Source organism: Nannospalax galili, unplaced genomic scaffold (genome assembly GCF_000622305.1).
Source record: "Nannospalax galili isolate Female #2095 unplaced genomic scaffold, S.galili_v1.0 scaffold1941, whole genome shotgun sequence".
In the NCBI taxonomy this organism is placed as follows: Eukaryota; Metazoa; Chordata; class Mammalia; order Rodentia; family Spalacidae; genus Nannospalax; species Nannospalax galili.
The window spans coordinates 646,989-666,721 of NW_008344179.1; the positions used below are offsets into that span (position 1 = coordinate 646,989).

General features: G+C 44.8%; 1 protein-coding gene across 1 annotated transcript in view; it reads left to right on the forward strand.

Annotated features, from left to right (window-relative positions):
- The first annotated feature begins 146 nt into the window (after window positions 1–146).
- The window catches only part of Polr1b (RNA polymerase I subunit B), a 38,585-nt gene continuing 18,998 nt past the window's right edge, over window positions 147–19,733 (forward strand). Inside the window, exons 1-7 of the mRNA XM_008840365.3 lie at window positions 147–392; window positions 1,857–2,024; window positions 2,887–3,033; window positions 5,143–5,275; window positions 7,535–7,671; window positions 8,387–8,610; window positions 9,501–9,672. Coding sequence (XP_008838587.1) covers window positions 216–392; window positions 1,857–2,024; window positions 2,887–3,033; window positions 5,143–5,275; window positions 7,535–7,671; window positions 8,387–8,610; window positions 9,501–9,672 — 1,158 coding nt within the window. The 5' untranslated portion in view covers window positions 147–215. The remainder of the gene's footprint in view (window positions 393–1,856; window positions 2,025–2,886; window positions 3,034–5,142; window positions 5,276–7,534; window positions 7,672–8,386; window positions 8,611–9,500; window positions 9,673–19,733) is intronic.

Sequence of the window (19,733 nt, forward strand, 5' to 3'; positions counted from 1 at the left end):
GGATTAAAGACGTGCGCCACCACGCCCCTGTCTGCACACTTTTGATAGGCCCATTCACGCCATGGTTTTGGTTTCCCAACGACCTCATAAAACGAAAGAACCTGGGCGGGCGGAACAAGAGGAACTACATTTCCCAGCAGGCCGCGGTTGCTGAGGCTCCGGCCATTCCTGCCTGCGCGAGTGGACTCGGCTCCAGTCCGGGTGTGGGTAGACGCATGGATTCCGAGGGCCGGTGGCGGAACCTGCCCAGCGGGCCCAGCCTAAAGCACTTGACCGACCCCTCGTACGGGATTCCTTCGGAGCAGCAAAAGGCGGCGTTGCAGGACCTGACGCGGGCGCATGTGGACTCCTTCAACTATGCTGTGCGCGAGGGGCTGAGCCACGCGGTGCAGGTGAGCGCCTGGCCGCTTCCCGGCTTCCCGCAGCTCTGCGTCCGCTGCAACCCTAGCTGCAGCACAAGCGGAGAACCAGGTCCCGCCGGGTGTGGAGGGCCAGCAGTGGGAGAGGAGCGGGGTGAGGGAAGCACACGGCCCGAGAGAGGAAATGCGGAGCGGGGACCGCAGCTCCCGGTTCCACAGGTGCTGTGGTCGTTCATCTAGGGTGCTGGAGAGAAAGGTGGACTCGGGGCTTGGCGCCGTATACTTGTAGCATGGTTTAGGGAAAGATGTATGTATTTGTGATTTCTGGGTTTCTGTGTGATTACGAGCCGTAGTTTTATGCAGACAGTTTCAGGGTCTTGTGAGATGAGAGTGCGGAAATGGTCCCTTTGGGTGTTTATTTTCCCACCATTCACAACACACACACCGTATCACTTGAAGTCTTAAATTCGAAAACTACCTCAGAAGGTTTTGAAGTGATTCAGATAGACTGTCATGTGCAAGATTATCCTTCAGTTTCTCGCTCTTAGAGCATTAAAGAAAAAAAACAAAACAAAACACCCACTCCTTACCTGTTCTGAATTAGACCGGTCTTGAGGAAGACAGAGAGGAATCCGAGGGATCAGTCTCTCAGTGGCAGCAGAGTTCGGGAAACGACAATGGGGGAAGATGGGGCAAGGTCTCTTAGCATCCTTAGAGTCTTCAGGCACTAGGCTCTGGGAGTAAGAGCAAGGCAGCTCATGTGTTTGGGTGCTCCTCCTGTGTTTTAGTTGTTTAGGGGTAGCAGACACCTGAAAGCAGTCGATGCCAATGCTGCTCTGCCAAGAGGTTGTATAGTCTGCCGATTCAGGAGCACAGGAGGGGCATGGCTAATCCAGGTGTTTCAGAAGCTCAGCATTAGATAAGGTCAAGGGAAGAGGACAGTACATTCCCTTACAGACAGGTGGTGCAGAGAGAGCCACATTTGTGATGGACAGTACTCTGGTTTTGTTGGGTGAGATTGGGGGGTGGGGCGCAGAGAGAGACAGAGAGACTGAGACTGCTGGAGAGCTTTGATTGTCAGTCTGATACTCTCAAATGTGGGAGCCATTTAGAATTCTTTCAATTGCCAGGCTGAAGTCAGGAAGTAAAAAAAGGTGAAGAATCAGGACATTTCCTTTTCTTGCCCTACAGTTCCTTTTATCTTGCTGTGCTGAGGAAGAAGACACATGGCTCAGGTTCAGAGAACAGCTCTTTTGTATACCTAGAGTCTGCTGCAGAGTGTGACACAGTGCACCATCAAAAAAGTTCTTAGTGAATACATTATAATTCTGAGTAGTTGGTAAAGTTAGGAGTTAGATGTAGCTTTAGCTGTTCTTTTTAGGTGCATCACATCGGCATTGTAGGCATGAGTGAGTGTAGAACTCATGAGATTTGGAAGTTTAGAGAAAAAGTGCCTTGGAAATGCAAGTTAATTTAACAACGTGAATTGTATTTCAGGCCATACCTCCTTTTGAGTTTGCTTTCAAAGATGAGCGTATCTCTCTTACCATCGTGGATGCTGTCATTAGTCCACCCTCGGTGCCCAAAGGGACCATCTGCAAAGAGCTCAACATTTATCCAGCAGAGTGCAGGGGCCGAAGGAGCACCTACCGTGGGAAGTTGACGGTGAGTATTAGTGACAGCATGTGGCTCTCACTGTACAATTTTGAGAATGGAGTTGGTCCCTCATCAGGTTATATGAAAGGTCTGTTTTCTTAGTTTTGCCATCCAAGAGGTTACATCTCTGAATCTAAAACATGAAATCATTTCATTATGGTTCTTGTTATAGTTAGTGTTGGCTGACAACATGACACAAACCCTAGTCATTTGGGAAGACGGAACCTCAATTGAGGAATTATCTTCATCAGATTGGCCTGTGTCCTTGTTTGTGAGGCATTTTCTTGGTTGCTGATTGATATAGGACGACACAGTGCACTGTGGGTAGTGCTTTCCCTAGGTAGGGCCTGGCTATATAAGAAAGCTGAGCAAGCCAGTAAGTAGAGTCTGTCCTCTGTGGTTTGTGCCTTTAGCTCCTGCCGTGGCTTCCCTCAATGACATACTATAACCTGTAAGGTGAAATAAACCCTTTCCTCCCTCAACTTGCTTTTGGTCATGTTTTTTTGTTTTTTTATTTTAATTTTATTAATATTCTATTATTTTTATTTTATGTGTATGAGTGTATTGCCTGCATGTATGTGAGTGCACCTGTGTTGCACAGTGCCACAGAGGTCAGAAGAGGGCTTCAGATTCCCCTGGAACTGGAGTAAAGGACAGTTCATAGCCTCCTTGTGGGTGCTGGGCATTGAACCCGGGTCCTCTGCAAGAGCAGTCAGTGCTCTTAACAGCTGAGCCATCTCTCCAGCCCCCTTGGTCGTGTTTATGTATCATAGTAACAGAAAGCAAACTAGGTCTTCCTCATTCTTTTAAAATACTCCTTTGTTCTGGCAGGTCCAGGTATTTTAACTTTTTTTCTTTTGTTTTCATATAGGCTGATATTAGCTGGGCAGTGAATGGAATCTCAAAAGGAGTCATTAAACAGTCTCTTGGCTATGTTCCCATCATGGTAAAGTCCAAGCTTTGCAACTTATACACTCTTCCTCCGCAGGCCCTCATTGAGCACCATGAGGAGGCAGAGGTAAGCACAGGGGTCCGGGCTGTGGGGCAGTTGTGATGGCCAGGATTGGGAGTGAGGCTTCAGGAAGCTTGCCAGTGAGAGCCAGTTTTCTGTGTCTGCTTCAATCCTGGACAGGTAAAATGGGGCTTTAAAACTGTATATGATGCTTCATGACACTCAGCTTGAAGCAGAATGAGAAGCAGCTATTCATTAGAGAATATTATTGTTTTGGAGTACTAGTAGGTTTTTCCCTGATAACCTTTTTCTTCTCCCCTTTTAACCTTCCTCTCTCTCTCCCTCCTTCCCCTTTCCTCCTCCTGCCATCTGGGACTGAACTCGGGGCCTTGCACATGTGAAGCCTAACTCTGCCATCAACCTACACTTTTAACCCTAATTTTCTTCTTTCCCACTTTTTTTTTTAAACAGAGGGTCTCCCTAGGTCTTATTTACTTTTTAAAAAAATATATTTTATTATTTTTATTTTATGTTTATTAGCATATTGCCTGCGTGTATGTGAGTGCACCCGTGTTGTGCAATGCCTCGGAGGTCAGAAGAGGGCTTTGGATTCCCTTGGAACTGGAGTTAAGGATGGTCTGTAGCTGCCATGTGGGTGCTGGGAATCGAACCTGGGTCCAATGCAAGAGCAGTCAGTGCTCTTAACTGCTGAGCCATCTCTCCAGCCCCTCTCACTTCTTTTTTTATTAAACCTTTCTTTTTTGTTTTTGAGAGAGTCTCTCACTATGTAGCCCTTGCAAGCCTGGAACTCACTGTGTAGACCAGGCTGTAGATCTACCTCCTGAATGCCTCTCTGCCTCCTGAATGCTGGGATTAAAGGCATGCACCACCATGACCAACGGTTTCTTTAATATGTGCATATCAGGACAGTTCATGGGAGTTGATTCTCTTCTTCCACCATGTAGACCGCAGGGATTGAACTCAGGTCTTCAAGCTTGGCAGCAAGCACTTTATCTACTGAGCCATCTTGCCAGCCCTAATTTTCTGAATTATACATATCCAGAGACATACTTCAAGAATTTTAAAAAGCTGCCTTAATCCACAAAAGTATTGTCAGAAATGCCTGTTTTATTCACAATGAAATTCTGCTAGCTTACTGAATGGTCCATATTCCTTCCCCATCATTCCTTTCAGCTGTGTTAGGTGGCTCTGGAATGTTGAAGTAATGAAGTAATGAAGATGTGCAGGCTCTGTTTGTTTTTAGCACATCCAGCAGGATGTGTCTGTTTCATAGCAGGCAGTTAGTAAATACTCTTTGTTATTGAACATGTTTTCTTGTGTGTAGCTAATAGAGATTTCTAGTTTGTAAAGCTTTCATATAGCAAACATTTTAAAAAAATTTATTTTATGCTGGGTGTGGTGGCGCACACCTTTAATCCCAGCACTTGGGAGGCAGAGGGAGGTGGATCTCTGTGAGTTCAAGGCCAGCCTGATCTACATAGTGGGTTCCAGGTCAGCTGGGGCTATAGCAAGACCCTGTCTCAAAAAGACCAAAAAAAAAAAAAAAAAAGTATATGTATGAGTGCTTTACCTGCATATATGTAAGAGCACCTGTGTTGTGCAATGCCCATGGAGGCCAAAAGAGGGCATTGCATCCCTTGGCACTGGAGTTAAGGATGGTTATTAGCCGCCATATGGGTGCTACTAACTGAACTCAGGTCCTCTGGAAGAGCAGCCAGTGCTCCCAACCACTAAGCCATCTCTCTAGCCCTGAGTCAATTTTTGTTTTTTTTAAACTTACTTGGGGAACCCATGTGGAAGCAAAACAGCTGCAATTTTTTAACTTTAGTCTTTTCTTTGGAGTAAGTTTTTTGTTGGCATTATCGTTTTCTTTAAATGCTACTTGAAAATTGAAATCATTTGGGACAGAAAGACAAGTTTGATTGAGCCTGTCTGGTTGGGAGGGATTTCCCTGTTTTCCTTCCATACTTTAGCCCCTGTCCCTAGGAGCCCACTAATAGGTTTGATAAGACTTGGTTCACACGTCTGTCAGGTCATCCCTTTGCCTGTGTGCACCTCTTCTGTGGAGTCTGCATGTCATTGGCTAGAAATTGACTCATGTTTCTTTAGTCGTATTCTTTTGTTTAACAGAAACAAAATCTGTCTCTTTGGTAGGAAATGGGAGGTTATTTTATAATCAATGGCATAGAAAAAGTCATCCGAATGTTGATTATGCCTCGAAGAAATTTCCCCATTGCAATGGTAAGACCAAAATGGAAAAGCAGAGGGCCTGGCTATACGCAATTTGGTAAGTTTTCATGACCATTGGAATGTTGTTTAGACAACTTGAAAACATTTTTTTAGAGAGTTTAATATTTTTCTTTTACATAATTTTTGCTTGTTTTTCTATATTTCTATGTTAAGATTCATGGTGGAGGTGGGGAGAGGTATTGATTAAAGAGTACAGACTCTCAGTTACAGGATAAAAACAGGGGTTGGGGAGATGGCTTGTGGGTAAAGTGCTTTCTACGTAATGAGGAATTCAGTTGGGATCCTGGGTATGGCAGTGCCCTTCTGTAACCTTAGCACAGGGGAGGGAAGATATGCAGATTCCAGGGGCTTACTGGCCGGTCAAGTTAGCCAAAATGGTGAGTTCTAGGTTCAGTGAGAGACCTTGTCTGAAACAGTTAAGATGGAAAAGCAGTTGAGGAAGACATCCAGATGTTCTCTGGCCTTCACGTACACATGAATGGACGAGTGTACCTGTACATACGTACATAAAAATAAATATAGTTTGGTGCTAATGTACAACATGGCTATAGTTAAATGATACTGTATTAATTATTTGACATTTGATAATAGAGTGAATTTTTTTTAAGTGTCTTGACCCCATATGCATACACATAATACATGGTAACTAACTATGCATGGTAATTGTTTTTTTTTTTTAATCAGTTTGGTTGTGGTTATTGTTATACAATATATAAATGTTTCTCAACTAATAGGGTTCTGTCCTAATCTATAATAAATTGAAAATATTATGCATCACATGTGTACAAGTGCACTTAGAGCTGGTGTGGTGGTACACACCTTTAACTCTAGCACTAGGTGGGTCTTTGAGTTCTATGGCAGTCTGGTCTACATAGCAAGTTCTAGGCCAGCCAGGGTTATATAGTGAGACTGTCTCAAAAAACAAGAAAACAAAACAAAGCAAAAAAAAAAGTGCACTTAGAGGCAGAGAATAGTTTAGTGGTGGAGTGCTAGTCTAACATGCACAAGTCCCTGGATTCAATGCCTACCACCACACATGTATAAATGCACTGAATATATTAACCCGCAAACATTGTAGCTTGCTTACCTAAACATGCTAAGAATACTTTTTAATACATTAGCATACAGTTTGGCAAAGTCATCTAAAACAAAGCCTGTTTTATAATCAAGTGTGGATTATCTCATATGCTCACACAGATTGGCTTTTTGTACTTACGATGAGCTTTGAAAACACAATATCTAAAAACATTGGCATCCTAGGACACTGTAGATTATCAGTTGTTTTCCTTTTTGATCTCCTGGTTGCCTAGGAGCTGTAGCTCACTATTTCTGTTCAACATCCCGAGAAAATACAAAGCATTGCTAGCCTAGGAAAAGATCACAGTTCAAAAGGCCAAAAAGAATTTCTATGGAATGGATATGGCTTTTGTAACATGGTGAAGAAAAAAATCACAGGTCCATCATGGTTAAGTTGGGACCATCTGTATATGTATATCAAATTATTTCACTATTGTCTTTATTAATTTTAAAAACTTAAAACATATCTAAAAAGCGATTTCATAGTGAAAAGCCTTTGTATATCTTCAATCTGAAAGACTGAAATACTACATGTATTTATGTTTTTGTTTATGAAGGTGAAGGCTGGCTTGACTTAGCACATGTGTTCAAAGGCCTCAGAGGCCTTGCTGCCTTGACACACCCTCAAGGGACTGGCCTTTGATCTAACGCTGTCTCTGACAGTGCCTGGCTTCATAGGACTGCACATAAGACATTCTATACCAATCTCTATGTTTAAATAATGTATCATTATGATTGAAATAGAAGTTGGCCTTTAATTGTCGTAATAGAGAAAACACCCAGAAAACAGCATCTCAGAAGTTGAAATGTGTAGTCATTGATTCTTTTGCATCATTGATGTGGTGTCTGTAAAAAACCTGGTCTGAGTTCTGCTGTTCTCCTTTGGGATGTTTGATGAAACCATCATCTCTTGACCAGATCCACAGGGTGGTGGGGATAGGAAGTGCTGGGGGATCCTGCTTTGCAGGGTGACTGTAGCATCAAGTACTATAGGACCTGGGCCCCAGCTGATGAAAAACTTGGAAGTTTGGTTAAATGTATGGTTTCAGTTACTTTACATTGCACCCAGAAGGCATTCATCAAGGTCTTCAACATTTTTTATTGCTGGCCTTGGCTAATCTTAATGATTTGGCTTTGTGTCTAGTAGAATAAAATAATTCAGAAGAAAGATAATGATTGGAGCAGTTAGCTTATGATTTCTCACTATTTGTTTCAATAGGAGTTTCAGTGCACTGCGTGAGGGAAGAACATTCTGCCGTCAACATGAACCTTCACTATCTGGAAAATGGCACAGTTATGTTGAATTTTATTTACCAAAAAGAACTATTTTTCCTCCCCTTGGGATTTGCACTTAAGGTAAGATGTCATGACTATCTTCTGTTAATGAATAGAATCATTGAAGGCTGTGTCCTGCACATGTGGGATGGTTTCTCTTTGTTAAGTACATATGCATTCCTGTAACCCAAGCTTTCTAGGAGTCTGAGGCTGGAGGGTTGCAAGTTCAAGGCTGGCTTAGGGCAACATACCTAGACCCTGCCCCTCTAAAAAATAAAGCACATGCTGTACCAGTTACCTACTGCTCCGCAACAAATCCCCAAAATCAGTAGCCTGAAATCAGTAAAACATCTCTCAGTTTCTGTGGATGAAGAATTGGGGAGTGCCTTGATTAGGAGTGACTTGTGGGTTGCAGAAGGTCACAGTGGGGTGCTAGGAGGTGCTATTAGGCTGGTGAAATGGCTCAGTAAGTAAAAGCATTTCTCTACAAGTCTGGCTTGAGTTTGACCCCCAGAATCCATGGTAGAAGGAAAGAACTCACTCCTGAAAGTTGTCCTTTGACCTCCACACATTTGTGTACATGCACACAAAGTAATAAATAAAAAAGTGAAAAAAATTGAGGTGCTGCATCACTGGGCAGACTTGACCGGCCTGGAGGGTCTACTTCCAAGGTGGCTGTCCCACTGGCTGACCATTGGTGGGAGGTCTTGGTTTTCTCTGCTGTCTCCTAGAGAGTTAGCCGAGAGCATGATATAGAAGGAATAAAGTCCAAGCTTTTTTTCTTCTTCTGTTCCAGGCACTTGTCAGCTTTTCCGATTATCAGATTTTCCAAGAGCTCATCAAAGGAAAAGAGGACGACTCTTTCTTTAGGAACTCTGTTTCTCAGATGTTAAGGATTGTAGTGGAAGAGGGTTGTTCCACACAGAAGCAAGTCCTTAACTATCTAGGTGAATGCTTCAGAGTCAAGCTCAGTCTTCCCGACTGGTACCCTAATGAACAAGCTGCTGAGTTCCTGTTTAAGTATGTGCGCTGGGCCTGTGTTTGTGGGCGGTGAGGGAGGCTGTCAGTGGTCCTTTGCAAAGATGGCAGTTTGTGATGTTAAATGAGTCTAGGTAGGATTCTGTGCCTGGCCGCTAGGGCTTTGCTTCTGGCTGTCCCTACCTTTTCTCTTATAGTTTCTTTACACTTCATTGGACTTCTTTTTTTTCTGAAATAATTTCAAATTTTCAACATGTCTAAATAAGACATTGGACACTTGCAGTCACTAATGTTCACACTTTATTATTTACTTTGCTTACCTTGACTGTAGGTGGCATGCTCTTTCTGTGTTAGCTGAAAGTTGCAGGCAGTGTGCGGCTTTATTTCTCTGTAGCTGTGGCTTTGTCTTTTACAACTGTATAGTTTTTAAAGGAGCTTGGATTCAAACCATCAAGACACATGCTGAGCACTTGAGATGTGGCCAGTGCAGTCTTAATTTTGTTTCATTTTAATTAGATTGAAATAGCCACACTTGGTTACTTGCTGCTGTATTGGCTAGCACGGCTCCAGACTTGGTGAGAGTACTCTACAAATATTGCCACTGAAATTGAAAAGCAATTTTGGGAGTAAGGAAGTTTTTTAAAAATTATGTGTATATGTGTGTGGGTATGTTCCATGTGAGTGCAGGTGCCCATGAAAGCCAGAGGTGTCAGATCCCTCAAGAACTGGAGTTACAGGTGTTGTGAGCCACTAACATGGTTGTTGGGGATTGAGCTTGGGTCCTCTGGAAGAGCAGCATGCACTCTTAACCACTGAGCCATCTCTTTAGCCTGGAGTAAGGAATTTTAGTAAACATGAAATAGGGATCTTGATCACTAGGACATTGCATAGGATAGAGATTGCTTTAAGGTGTTTTGTTTTGTGTTTTATAGTCAGTGCATCTGTATCCACTTGAAATCCAACACTGAAAAATTTTACCTGCTTTGTCTCATGACGCGAAAGCTCTTCGCTTTAGCCAGAGGAGAGTGCATGGAGGACAACCCTGATAGCTTAGTGAATCAAGAAGTCCTCACACCCGGTCACTTCTTCCTGATGTTTCTGAAGGTGAGTGCATGCTGGTGAAGTTATTTTCTGCATGTTTGTAATTTCTAGCTCTGGCATTTTATATCCTCTGGTTTTTTTTTGTTTGTTTGTTTTTTTTGTTTTGGCAGAGTCTTACTCTGTAGCCCTGGCTGATCTTGCTGTTGTAGACCAGGCATGCTTGGAATTACAGAGATCCACCTACCTATGCCTCCTGAGTGCTGGGACTAAAGGTCTTCACCGCCAAGCCTAGCAGTCTCTCTTTTTGTTTAGCCATAAGGGACTTAAAACACCTAGCTTACATGCTGGTGCAGTCCTTTAATCCCAGCACATGGAGGGCAAAAGCAGGCAAATCTGTGAGTTCCAAGTCAACCTACTCTACATAGTGAGTGGCAGGCCAGTCAGGGCTACATAGTGAGGCCCTGTCTAAAGAAAACAAAAAACAAAAAATCAAAATAAATAAAAACTGAGTCTGGCTTATGTGCTTAATATAATTACCTTTTTTGAACCCATTTTCCTACAAATGTCATAACTTCATTTTTTTAGATTTATTTATTTATTTGAAAAAAATTTTGGCCAGGCATGGTAGTACATGCCTTTAATCCCAGCACTCAGGAGGCAGAGGCAGGCCAATCTCTGTGAGTTCAAGGCCAGGCTGGTTATCTACATAGTGCGTTTCAGGTCAGCTGGGGCTACTGGGAGACCCTGTCTCAAAAAGACCAAAAAAAAAAACCAAGCAAACAAAAATTTTAATTATGTGTATGCATATGTGTCTTCTGTTCAATGTTTTTATATAGTCTAAAGGCAACATCAAATCTTGGTTATACCGATCAAGTATAGTCTACATTTCTTTATATAGTTACTCTTCAATGTTCAGTGTTAACGAAGCAATACCACCATGCCCCACTCAACAAGAGGTTTTATGTATTGATCAGATGACAAAAATGTTATGACCAGAGACTGTTGGGATTGAGTCTGTGTGTTTCCTTGGAAGCAGTGGTTTGGTGTTTGCTAACTCAGTGTTTACTGTGTGGGGTACATAGGTACTGTGATGACTGAAATTTGACTGTGTATTTGTGTGTGTGTAATTATAGTAAGAGAGAGCTGGCATGGCACAAATAGGATTTCATAGGAAAGAAGAGTTGATTTTTACTGAAAAGAATAATTTTTTGATTCTGTCTGTTCTGTCCATAAAATTAGATTAGAAACTTTCAGCAGGCTGGGATTTCCCTAGTAAACACTGAAGTCAGGTAACAGAAGCTTGCTGATGGTGGTGACCTTCAGTTCTAACAGGGGGCCCACCCTGTTAGAAACCGTCTTCTGAAGCCAGCGGCTGCTAAGGTCGCCTGTGTCAGCAACCAGACAAAGAACTTGGTCATTTTTCAGGGGATCTCTTACGTAGGAGAATCTCTTTTTACCCGCTGTATTTAAGTTTCTAAACCTCTGAATTTGAGGCTCAGAAACAGTCTTTAGAAGATACGCTGCAGTGACGTAAGATGGATCTCAGACTTCAGTCACCTCTGAGAGTATTGGCAGAGATTGGGGTGTGCTGTGGGAGCATGTGATTGGCTCAGGGTTCTGCTTCACAAGGGGAGGGGGGTCATGGCTAGCTGCCCTTTCTGCACCTCATCTCTCTGCTGTGGCCATTTCGGCTCACCTCAGATTACCACAGCTTTGGGCGCTCGCACCTCTTACCAGAAAGGCTGGTGAACCCCACAGGCAGCTACCAGAAGGCTTTGCTTACTTCAGCTGCTTGTACTATGTGTGCAGGCCGTCCCTATAGCTCTCCACCTCAGAAAATGCTACAACAACCACCAAAAAGAGTTGGCAGCAAAACCTGACCTGAGCTACAGGAGACTGTATCTAACCTGTATTCTACTCAGCATGACTATTTGGGTATTTTACTAGCAGTATATTGATTACAAGGCAGGCAGTGCCTCAGTGCTAGGTACTGTGGGTATTAGGCAATGCATAGCTCATGCACCTGTTTACTTTCTGAGGTCAGTAAAGTGTTTTTAGTTTTTAAAACTTTTTGTGTATGTCTGCGCATGTGTATGTCACAAGTGTGAGTACCTGCAGAGACCAGGAGAGGGTGTCAGATATTCTGAAACAGGAGTTACAGGCAGATGTAACCTGCCCTGTATGGGTGCTGGGAACCAAACTTTGGTCTTTTGGAGGGCAGAAAGTGCTCTTAACTGCTGAACTATCTCTCCACCCAGTAAAATTATTTATTGTTTGATTTTTTGAGACAGAGTCTCACTATATAGTCTTGGCTGGCCTGGAATTCACAGAGATCTGCCTACCTCTGGGATTAAAGGTGTGTGCCACCATGCCTGGCCCCAATAAAATTCATGTTTTATTTTTAATTTTTATCTGTATGAGTGTATTGCCCGCATGTATGTAAGTGCACCTGTGTCATGCAATGCCCTCGGAGGTCAGGAGAGCATTGACTCCCCTGGAACTGGAGTTAAGGATGGTTGTTAGCCACCATGTGGGTGCTGGGAATTGAACCCCAGTCCTCTGCAAGAGTAGCCAGTGTGCTCTTAACCACAGAGTTACCTCCCCAGCCCCCTAGGACAATTCTTAATGCTGAAATACATTTGGCTGAAGGTTTTCCAGCAGTCCTCATGCAGCACTTCTGGACTAGGACTACTAGTGCAGCTTGACTTACCATACAAAGTGCCAGTTTATAGTATGACTGATAAATGCTAGCTTCTTAGCAAATAAATGAGAACAAGGCCCTGGTGGTTAAGGTGATGGATGTGCTGATTGCTCAGAGGCGATCATTACACAGTTTGTATACGTTTGGATATCACCTGTTTTCCACAAATTTATCCAGTTATTATATATTTTTAATATTTAACAAAAGACAATAGACAAGCTCTAAAAGAGGGGAGTTAAGTTACTTATTCCTCCAGCCTCCTCCTGCCTCAGCTGCAGAACTTTTGCCCCTGTCTCTGTTCTTTTTTTTTGTCTTTTTAACACAGGGTCTCCCTGTAGCCCCAGCTGGCCTGAAAATCACTATGTAGACTAGGCTAGGCTGGCCTCAAACTCACAGAAATCCCCCTGCCTCTGCCTCCCAAGTGCCACCATGCCCGGCCCCTGTCTCTGTTCTTAGCTCTGGCTTTCTTTCCTCTTCTGCCTGTTTTCCACTGTTTTATGTTTCACATTTTAAAGAAGCATTAAACTTTACAAGTTTATCGATTGTTCTGGTTTTTGGATGTGATTTGCAGGCTTGGAGCTCTTCCTGGTTGTTTTTATTCTTGAGAGAGTGAGAATTGCTGCTTAGGTCTCAAAGTCCTATAGTTGTTTGCTTCTGGATTGAAGTGGTCCCAATTGCTTCAATGGTCCCAAATTAAGGCCAAAGCAAATATGTTTGATTCCTTCCATTAATTAGTGTGGGTAATCTAAGAGTGGTTCTGTTTGCCCTCCACCCCCATACACTGAAGAGTTTTGGTTGTCACAACTGACTTGTGTTAGATTGAAAGGTGTCAGGGGTCAGCGCTGAGAAACAGAAGCAAAGAGGATTCTGGCAAAACAAGAGTTTAATTAGGTTTGGCAGGGGGTGTGAGGAAGAACCAGAAGCCTAAGGGCTGCAGAGGGGTAGCTTATAAAGGGAAAGAAAGGGGGAAAAGGGAGTGTTTTTCTGCTGTTTGGGACTGTTTTGGGGGCTGTTTGCTCAATGGAGGGCATGGGGTCTGTACCTGGTGAAGCATATTGGGGAAAACAGCTACTGTAAAATATGTTTTTCTACAATTACAGAGTTCCAAGGAATTAACTGCAGCCAAGGGCTTGGGAAACCTGTTTGTCAGCCTGTGGGGCATGCTCTGGTGATCACAGTACATTGGTCATTAATTTCCCAGGGGCTGCTTTTGTTAACAGGTGGCTGGGAGTTGGTTGACTCAGCTTCTCTGAGGAGCCTCATGGTTTCTGGGTCTGGGGTCGCCTAGATCTGAGCCTATCATTCCAGCCTTTTATTCGTATAGGATTGGGGACAGCGTTTCTCATCTGGCTCCTTCTTGCTGGGTAAGGTTTGTTTGACAACAAAAAGGGAAGGGGGTTTGATGAGGCCGGATCTGGAAGGGCTTCTCTCAGGTTGTCATTTCCTGGTATCAGTTGGTGTTAGAGCATTCTCCCTCCATCATGCTTGGCAGTTTTTTATATGTGGCTGGGGGAAGAGTAAGCAAAAGTTGGTTAAAGCTGGTGTGAGTTAATTGGTGGATACGATCCTGAAGGCAGCGGATGAGGCATGGGGCCACTGTCAAAATGAGGCCAATAGTGACTTAGGGGTCCTATTAAAGGATAGAGCGAGCCATGGGAGCACTCCCTAAAAAACTCCCCATGATGACTGCTGCTGGTCTCGGGTATATCTTTGGGAAAGATCTTGTGACACCTTGTGGAGGCATTGGAGATTGTATTCTATTTTACCCAACTGATTGACATCATAGCGTATTCCTCTCCCAAGAAAAGGCAAGTTCCTCCATTTTCTGCAGTTAGGAGGTCAAGTGCCCTTCTATTTTGGAGGGCAACTTCTGCCAGGGAGGAGAGTTGTTGTAGAGTCTGAATAGATTGGGCAGTGGCCTCAATAGCTGAGGAGAGTTGGTCACTCAGTCTCTGATCTCCTGGGAAAGTTGTTGGGTTGCTATGAGGGTTTTTCCGAGGCTCCCAGCAATGAGACCTGCTTAGGCCATGGCAGTAACCAGGCTAATTCCCACCAGAACTGCCAGGGTAGCTGATCTTCTCTCCTGTGGTCATAGTCCATCCAAGGAATTCGAGCCAATGTTTATACTAGGCAGAAGACTCTGGACTTCTCCTGAAGTGAAAAGAGTTAGTCTGAGCAACAGAGTGACTGGGGTGCATGGACCCCGGGTATGAGGGGACACACAAGTGTATACCCATGATGAGCAGAGGAAGAGTAGCCCTGGGGCTAAAGAGGTATTTTCCTGGATGGTTATATTTTGTAGTGAGGAATCGGGGAACTGTGTGATGTTGACAGCCCAGCATTCAGACTGGTTGAAGTAGGCTGGAATAGTGGGGTTGAGGGACACTGGGAAGAGGATTGATTTGTAACATTGTGTATTGGAAGGAGGAGAAGTGAACCCTGGAGTGGAGTGCACAAGAAGCAGGTGGAGGCATTAAGGTCAGAAAAATTCTTTAAGAGTGATAGGGAAAGAGAGAGAACGGTGTCCCATGAGAACCTGGTAGAAGTGTTTAAGTGGTGAAGCTGTTGTATTATTTGTTGTCTGGTGATGTTAAGGTTTTGTATTGCTTGTTGAATCTCAGAGCTTTGAATGGTTTTCTTAAATTTGAGTTGCATTCTGGTGGAGCAGCTAGCCCAGCCGTGATGTACTTCTGCTGCAACAGTTCTGTCTCCCAGCCAGTCAGCTGGGTTAGGGATGGTGAACTTCACCTGGGGGCCTTCATATCCTTTTTTTCCCACAAGGCTGAGCTGTATTGGTCTAATTCCTTCTATATGTGGCATCCTTCAAGAAGGTGCCCAGTGGTATCTGCAGTTCCAAGATGGGCATCCCTCCCATCCTCCTGGATCCTTGCAGTCCTGGTTAGTTTGGTCTTCTATAAAGCAAAGGAACCTTGGGTCACTGGGGTTTCCGGGGAGCGTTAAAAGAGGTCGATGGATGGGCAGTTAGGGGTTAAACATTGGGAGGCATTTAGGAGGTTAATTTCTTTATTCTTACCAATTTCCCAAACCTCAAAGGTGAACTTACAGGGAGGAGTTGAGCAGGGGGAGGCAAAAATAGTGAGCAGTGGTAGAAGAAGAGGAAGAAGGAGAAGAAGAATGCCCTTCGTTCTTCAATGGCAGTCAGGTAGGGGACTTTGGAGATTTTTAGTTTTAGGGGTCCTGTAAAAACTGCCTGGTACTTGCTACGTTCCTAAGCAGGCTTGAGCTTACAGAGGTGGATCCAGCCTGGTTGTCCTAGGAGTTTGGCTGCTCTTGGAGTAGACAGGATCACGAGGTGGGGTCCAGTCCAATGTGGCTGGAGGGTTCCTTTTAGTCCCTTGTGTTGATCAGTAGACCGGAGGTAGGTGTAGTCTCCTGACTGACAGGGACGGAGGGTCTGGTCTTTGGATGCCTGTGGGATAATCCGGTCAGCATGCTCCCTGAGGAGTTTCCATAGAAGAGTGAAAGCAGGTATGTAGTCATGGAGGGGAGAGGATTGTTGGAGTGGCAGATTGCTCAGGAGGAAAGGCCTGCCATAGGTAAGCTCAAAAGTACTTAAAAAAGAAGGAGCTCGTGGGATGGCTCATAACCTGGTTAGAGCTGGGGGAAGGAGAGTGACCCATGATTGATGTAATTCCAAGGAGAGTTTAGTAAGGTGATCCTTGAGAAGTGAATTAGCTCGTTCCACCTTGCCTGATGACTGGGGATGGTAGGGAATGTGTAGTTTCCAGGTTACTCCCAGGGAATGAGACACTGTCTGTGTTACTTTAGAGATGAAGGCCAGGCTATTGTCTGATTGGAGGGTAAGGGGGAGGCCAAAGCTGGGCAGGATGTTTTGGATTAGACAGTTAGCTACTATATCTGCTGTTTCCCTTGTAGTGGGAAAAGCCTCTGTCCATCCTGAGAAGGTATCTACCAAGACTAGTAGGTATCTGAACTCTTTGCAGGCTGGCATATGAGTAAAGTCTAGTTACCAGTCAACACTGGGGAGGGCTCCTCTATGTTGGTGGGGTTTAAAGCAGGGAAGTGGGCAGCCCCCACCCTGAGGGGAAACAGCAGCACAGATGGGACAGGAGCAGGTGAATTCTGTGAGAAGGGGAAGGAGTTTAGGGTGAAAATGAGGGGTTCAAGAAATTTATAAAGTGGGCGAGCCCCAATATGAAAGATGTTATGTAGATGGGTCAGGATGGACGAGACCTAGTCTTCTGGTAGTCAGTACCTGTCCCCAAGAATCATCCATCCTCTGCGGTTGAGGTTGCCCCCTTATCTGAAAGAGATTTATGTTTTTGAGGGGTGTAGGAAGGCACAAACCCTGATGGAGCTAAGAAAGACAGGTTAGCAGCATGATATTGGCGTTTGCTGGCCTCCCTAGTTGCTTGGTCAGCTAGGTCATTGCCTCTGGCAGTAGGATCAGTGAGAGGTTGGTGCCCCCTACAATGGACTACAGCTACCTTGGCAGGAAGATAAAATGCTTCCAATAATTTAAGGATTAATGGACCATTAATAATGGGGGTCCCCTTTGTGGTAAGTAGACCTCTTTCTTTCCAGATAGATGCATGATGATGAAGTATATGGAAGACATGTTTAGAACCTGTGAAAATACTGATTTTTAGATTTTTGGCCAATGTTAAGGCTCTAGTGAATGCTATGAGTTCTGCCCTCTGTGAGGTGGTGCCAGGAGGTAGAGGTCCAGACTCAATAATGCCTTTGAGAGAAATGATAGCATATCCTGCCCTGTGGGATCCAGGTAGGAGCTGCCATCCACAAACCAGGTTAGATCTGAATCAGGTAGGGGCTGGAGAGAAACCAAGGGGTCCCGATAGGTGAGTTCCTGGAGGGTCTCTAGACATGAATGAGTGAGAGGTGTGGCAGAAGGGAGGAGCGAGGCAGGGTTAAGGGGAGGCCAGGAGTCTAAAGTAACTGAGGGATTTTCAAGAAAGGTGACATGAAAGAGTTGAAGCTTAGATGGAGTGAGTACTGAGAGAGGAGTGGGTGAGGAGGTTCTTAAGACAGTGGGGGAAAGAACAGAAATAGGCTGACCCAGGGTGAGTTTAAGAGCTTCTTGAGCTCAGAGGGCTGCAGCTGCCAGGGCGTGGGGACAAGGCTGCCATCCCTTGATGGTGGTATCTAGTTGTTTTGAGAGATAGGCCACAGGGGCAAAGGTGGGTCCCTTCATTTGTCTGAGGACCCCCAGAGCCAGTCCCTTATTTTCAGTGACATATAAGAGAAGTGGGGAATCCTAGGTTAGGGAGGGCTAAAGCCGGTGCCTCTAGGAGGGCCTTCCTGATGGCATGGAACACTGCTGTGACTGGTCCCAGGGACCCTATAGGTTCAGAAGGGTCTCCTTTTGATGCCTTGTAGAGGGGCTTTGCTAAGAGGGCAAAATTTGGGATCCAAGTTCGTAGATATCCTGCTATGCCCAAGAAGGATAAGATTTCTTCCTTAGTAGTGGGGGGTTTTAAGGATCGGAGGTGGTTTGTTCTATCTATAGTCAGGTGATGAGATGTGGGAGTAAGGAGAAAGCCTAGATATTTAACTTGTGGGAGAGAGAGTTGGGCCTTGGGGGGAGATACCCTGCACCCCTTATTACCTAGAAAGTTGAGAAGTTTGATGGTGTGCGCCTGAGATAGTGAAAGGGACAGAGAACAAAGGAGAAGGTCATCCACATATTGTAGGACTATAGAAGGGCTGAGGTCTAAGGTGGCCAGGTCACGGGCTAGGGCCTGTCCAAACAGGTGGGGGCTGTCCCGGAATCCCTGAGGTAAGACAGTCCAGGTCAGTTGGGAAGCTGTTCTGGAATTGGGGTCCTCCCAGGTGAATGCAAAGAGATCATAGGAGTCAGGGTGTAAAGGGAGAGAGAAAAAGGCGTCCTTCAGGTCCAGGACTGTACAATGAGTGGTGGAGGAGGGGATATGTGAGAGTAGGGTGTAGGGGTTAGGGAACACTGGGTGAATGGGGACTATGGCTACATTTATGAGCCAGAGGTCCTGAACTGAATGATAAGATCCGTCTGGTTTGAGGACAGGTAGGATGAGGGTATTGTAGGGGGAGTGGGTTGGTTTGAGGAGGTGAGCCTTGAGGAGTCTCTGGATGATAGGTTTGAGTCCTTGATGGTGTTTGAGGGAAATAAGATACTGAGTCCTACAACAATACATAGAGGAATCTTTGAGGGTGATGTGGATGGGAGTGTGATGAGAGGCCAGGCCTGGAGTTGAGGTGTCCCAAATTAACTTCAGTTGCTGGAAGTGGCCAGATTTTGTTCTGAGTGGAAGGAGCTATAGAGGAGAGAATGAAGACCAGGGAGGGAAGAAGAGAGAGAGAGAGAGAGAGAGAGAGAGAGAGAGAGAGAGAGAGAGAGAATCTCTGTCTCTCTGCTCTGAGTTAAGGGAGTTTTCCAAAATACACAAGATAAGGGTCCTGTTGTTTTAGGGAAATGAAGTCTTCCATCTACCCCCACCACAGAGATCTGTGAGGGAAAAACCCTACTGGAGTAGGAGGGGAGAACAGACCATGACGCCCCCATGTCTTTAATAAAGGAAATAGACTTACCAGCTACTGTAGCCATTACGCTGGGCTCCTCCATATTGATGGTTATAGATGAGGTAGGGGCTGAGGAACCAGGGCCCTATCAGTCTTCGGCTGCCAGGCCCAGAAGATCGGTGATGGACTCCTGCAAAGTGGATGGGGTCAGGGAGGAGACTGGCCTACCTTGACATGGCAAAGAAGGACAGTTGATCCTCCAGTGACCTCTCTGTCCACATTGAGGGCAGGGTCTTGGTGGTGGTCGTGGGTTGGGGCATTTTCTGGCCCAGTGTCCAGTCTGTCCACATCTGAAGCAGGGTCCTGGCGGCTGACGTTCTGTCGCAGTAGAGCCGGAGATTTTCTTCTTTGGAGGAGCCCTTAGAGCTCTGGCCAGCAGCTGGTATTTTTGTTTAGACAAGGCAAATTTGTCCTAGCTTGTTCCTCCTGGTTATTAAAGACTTTAAATGCCATTTCTAACAGATCTCCCTGGGGTTGTCTGGGCCCCTTTCTAGCCTTCTAAGTTTTCTTCTAATATCAGGTGCAGATTGTGAGATGAAATGATGGTTAAGGAAGTGGGCTAGTGATGCTTTTGTTTTATAACAAAAGCCTAGGATTACAGCTCCAGCCCATACTGGGGGGTTAAGCATAAACCTGCTATTTCTAGAATCTGGATCATATCTGGTGTACTGCCTCAGGGCCTCAGTAAGTCTAGCCAGAAACTATGCTGGGTTTTCAGAGGGGTTTTGGGTTACTTCCTTTAGCTTATCAAAATTGACAATCTTATGGGAGGTTTTTTCCTAATCCTGTAAGAAGACAAGCAATCATAAATTCACGAGCCTTTTTCCCATCTCTTCCATCCTGATAGTTCCATCCTGGGTCCTGG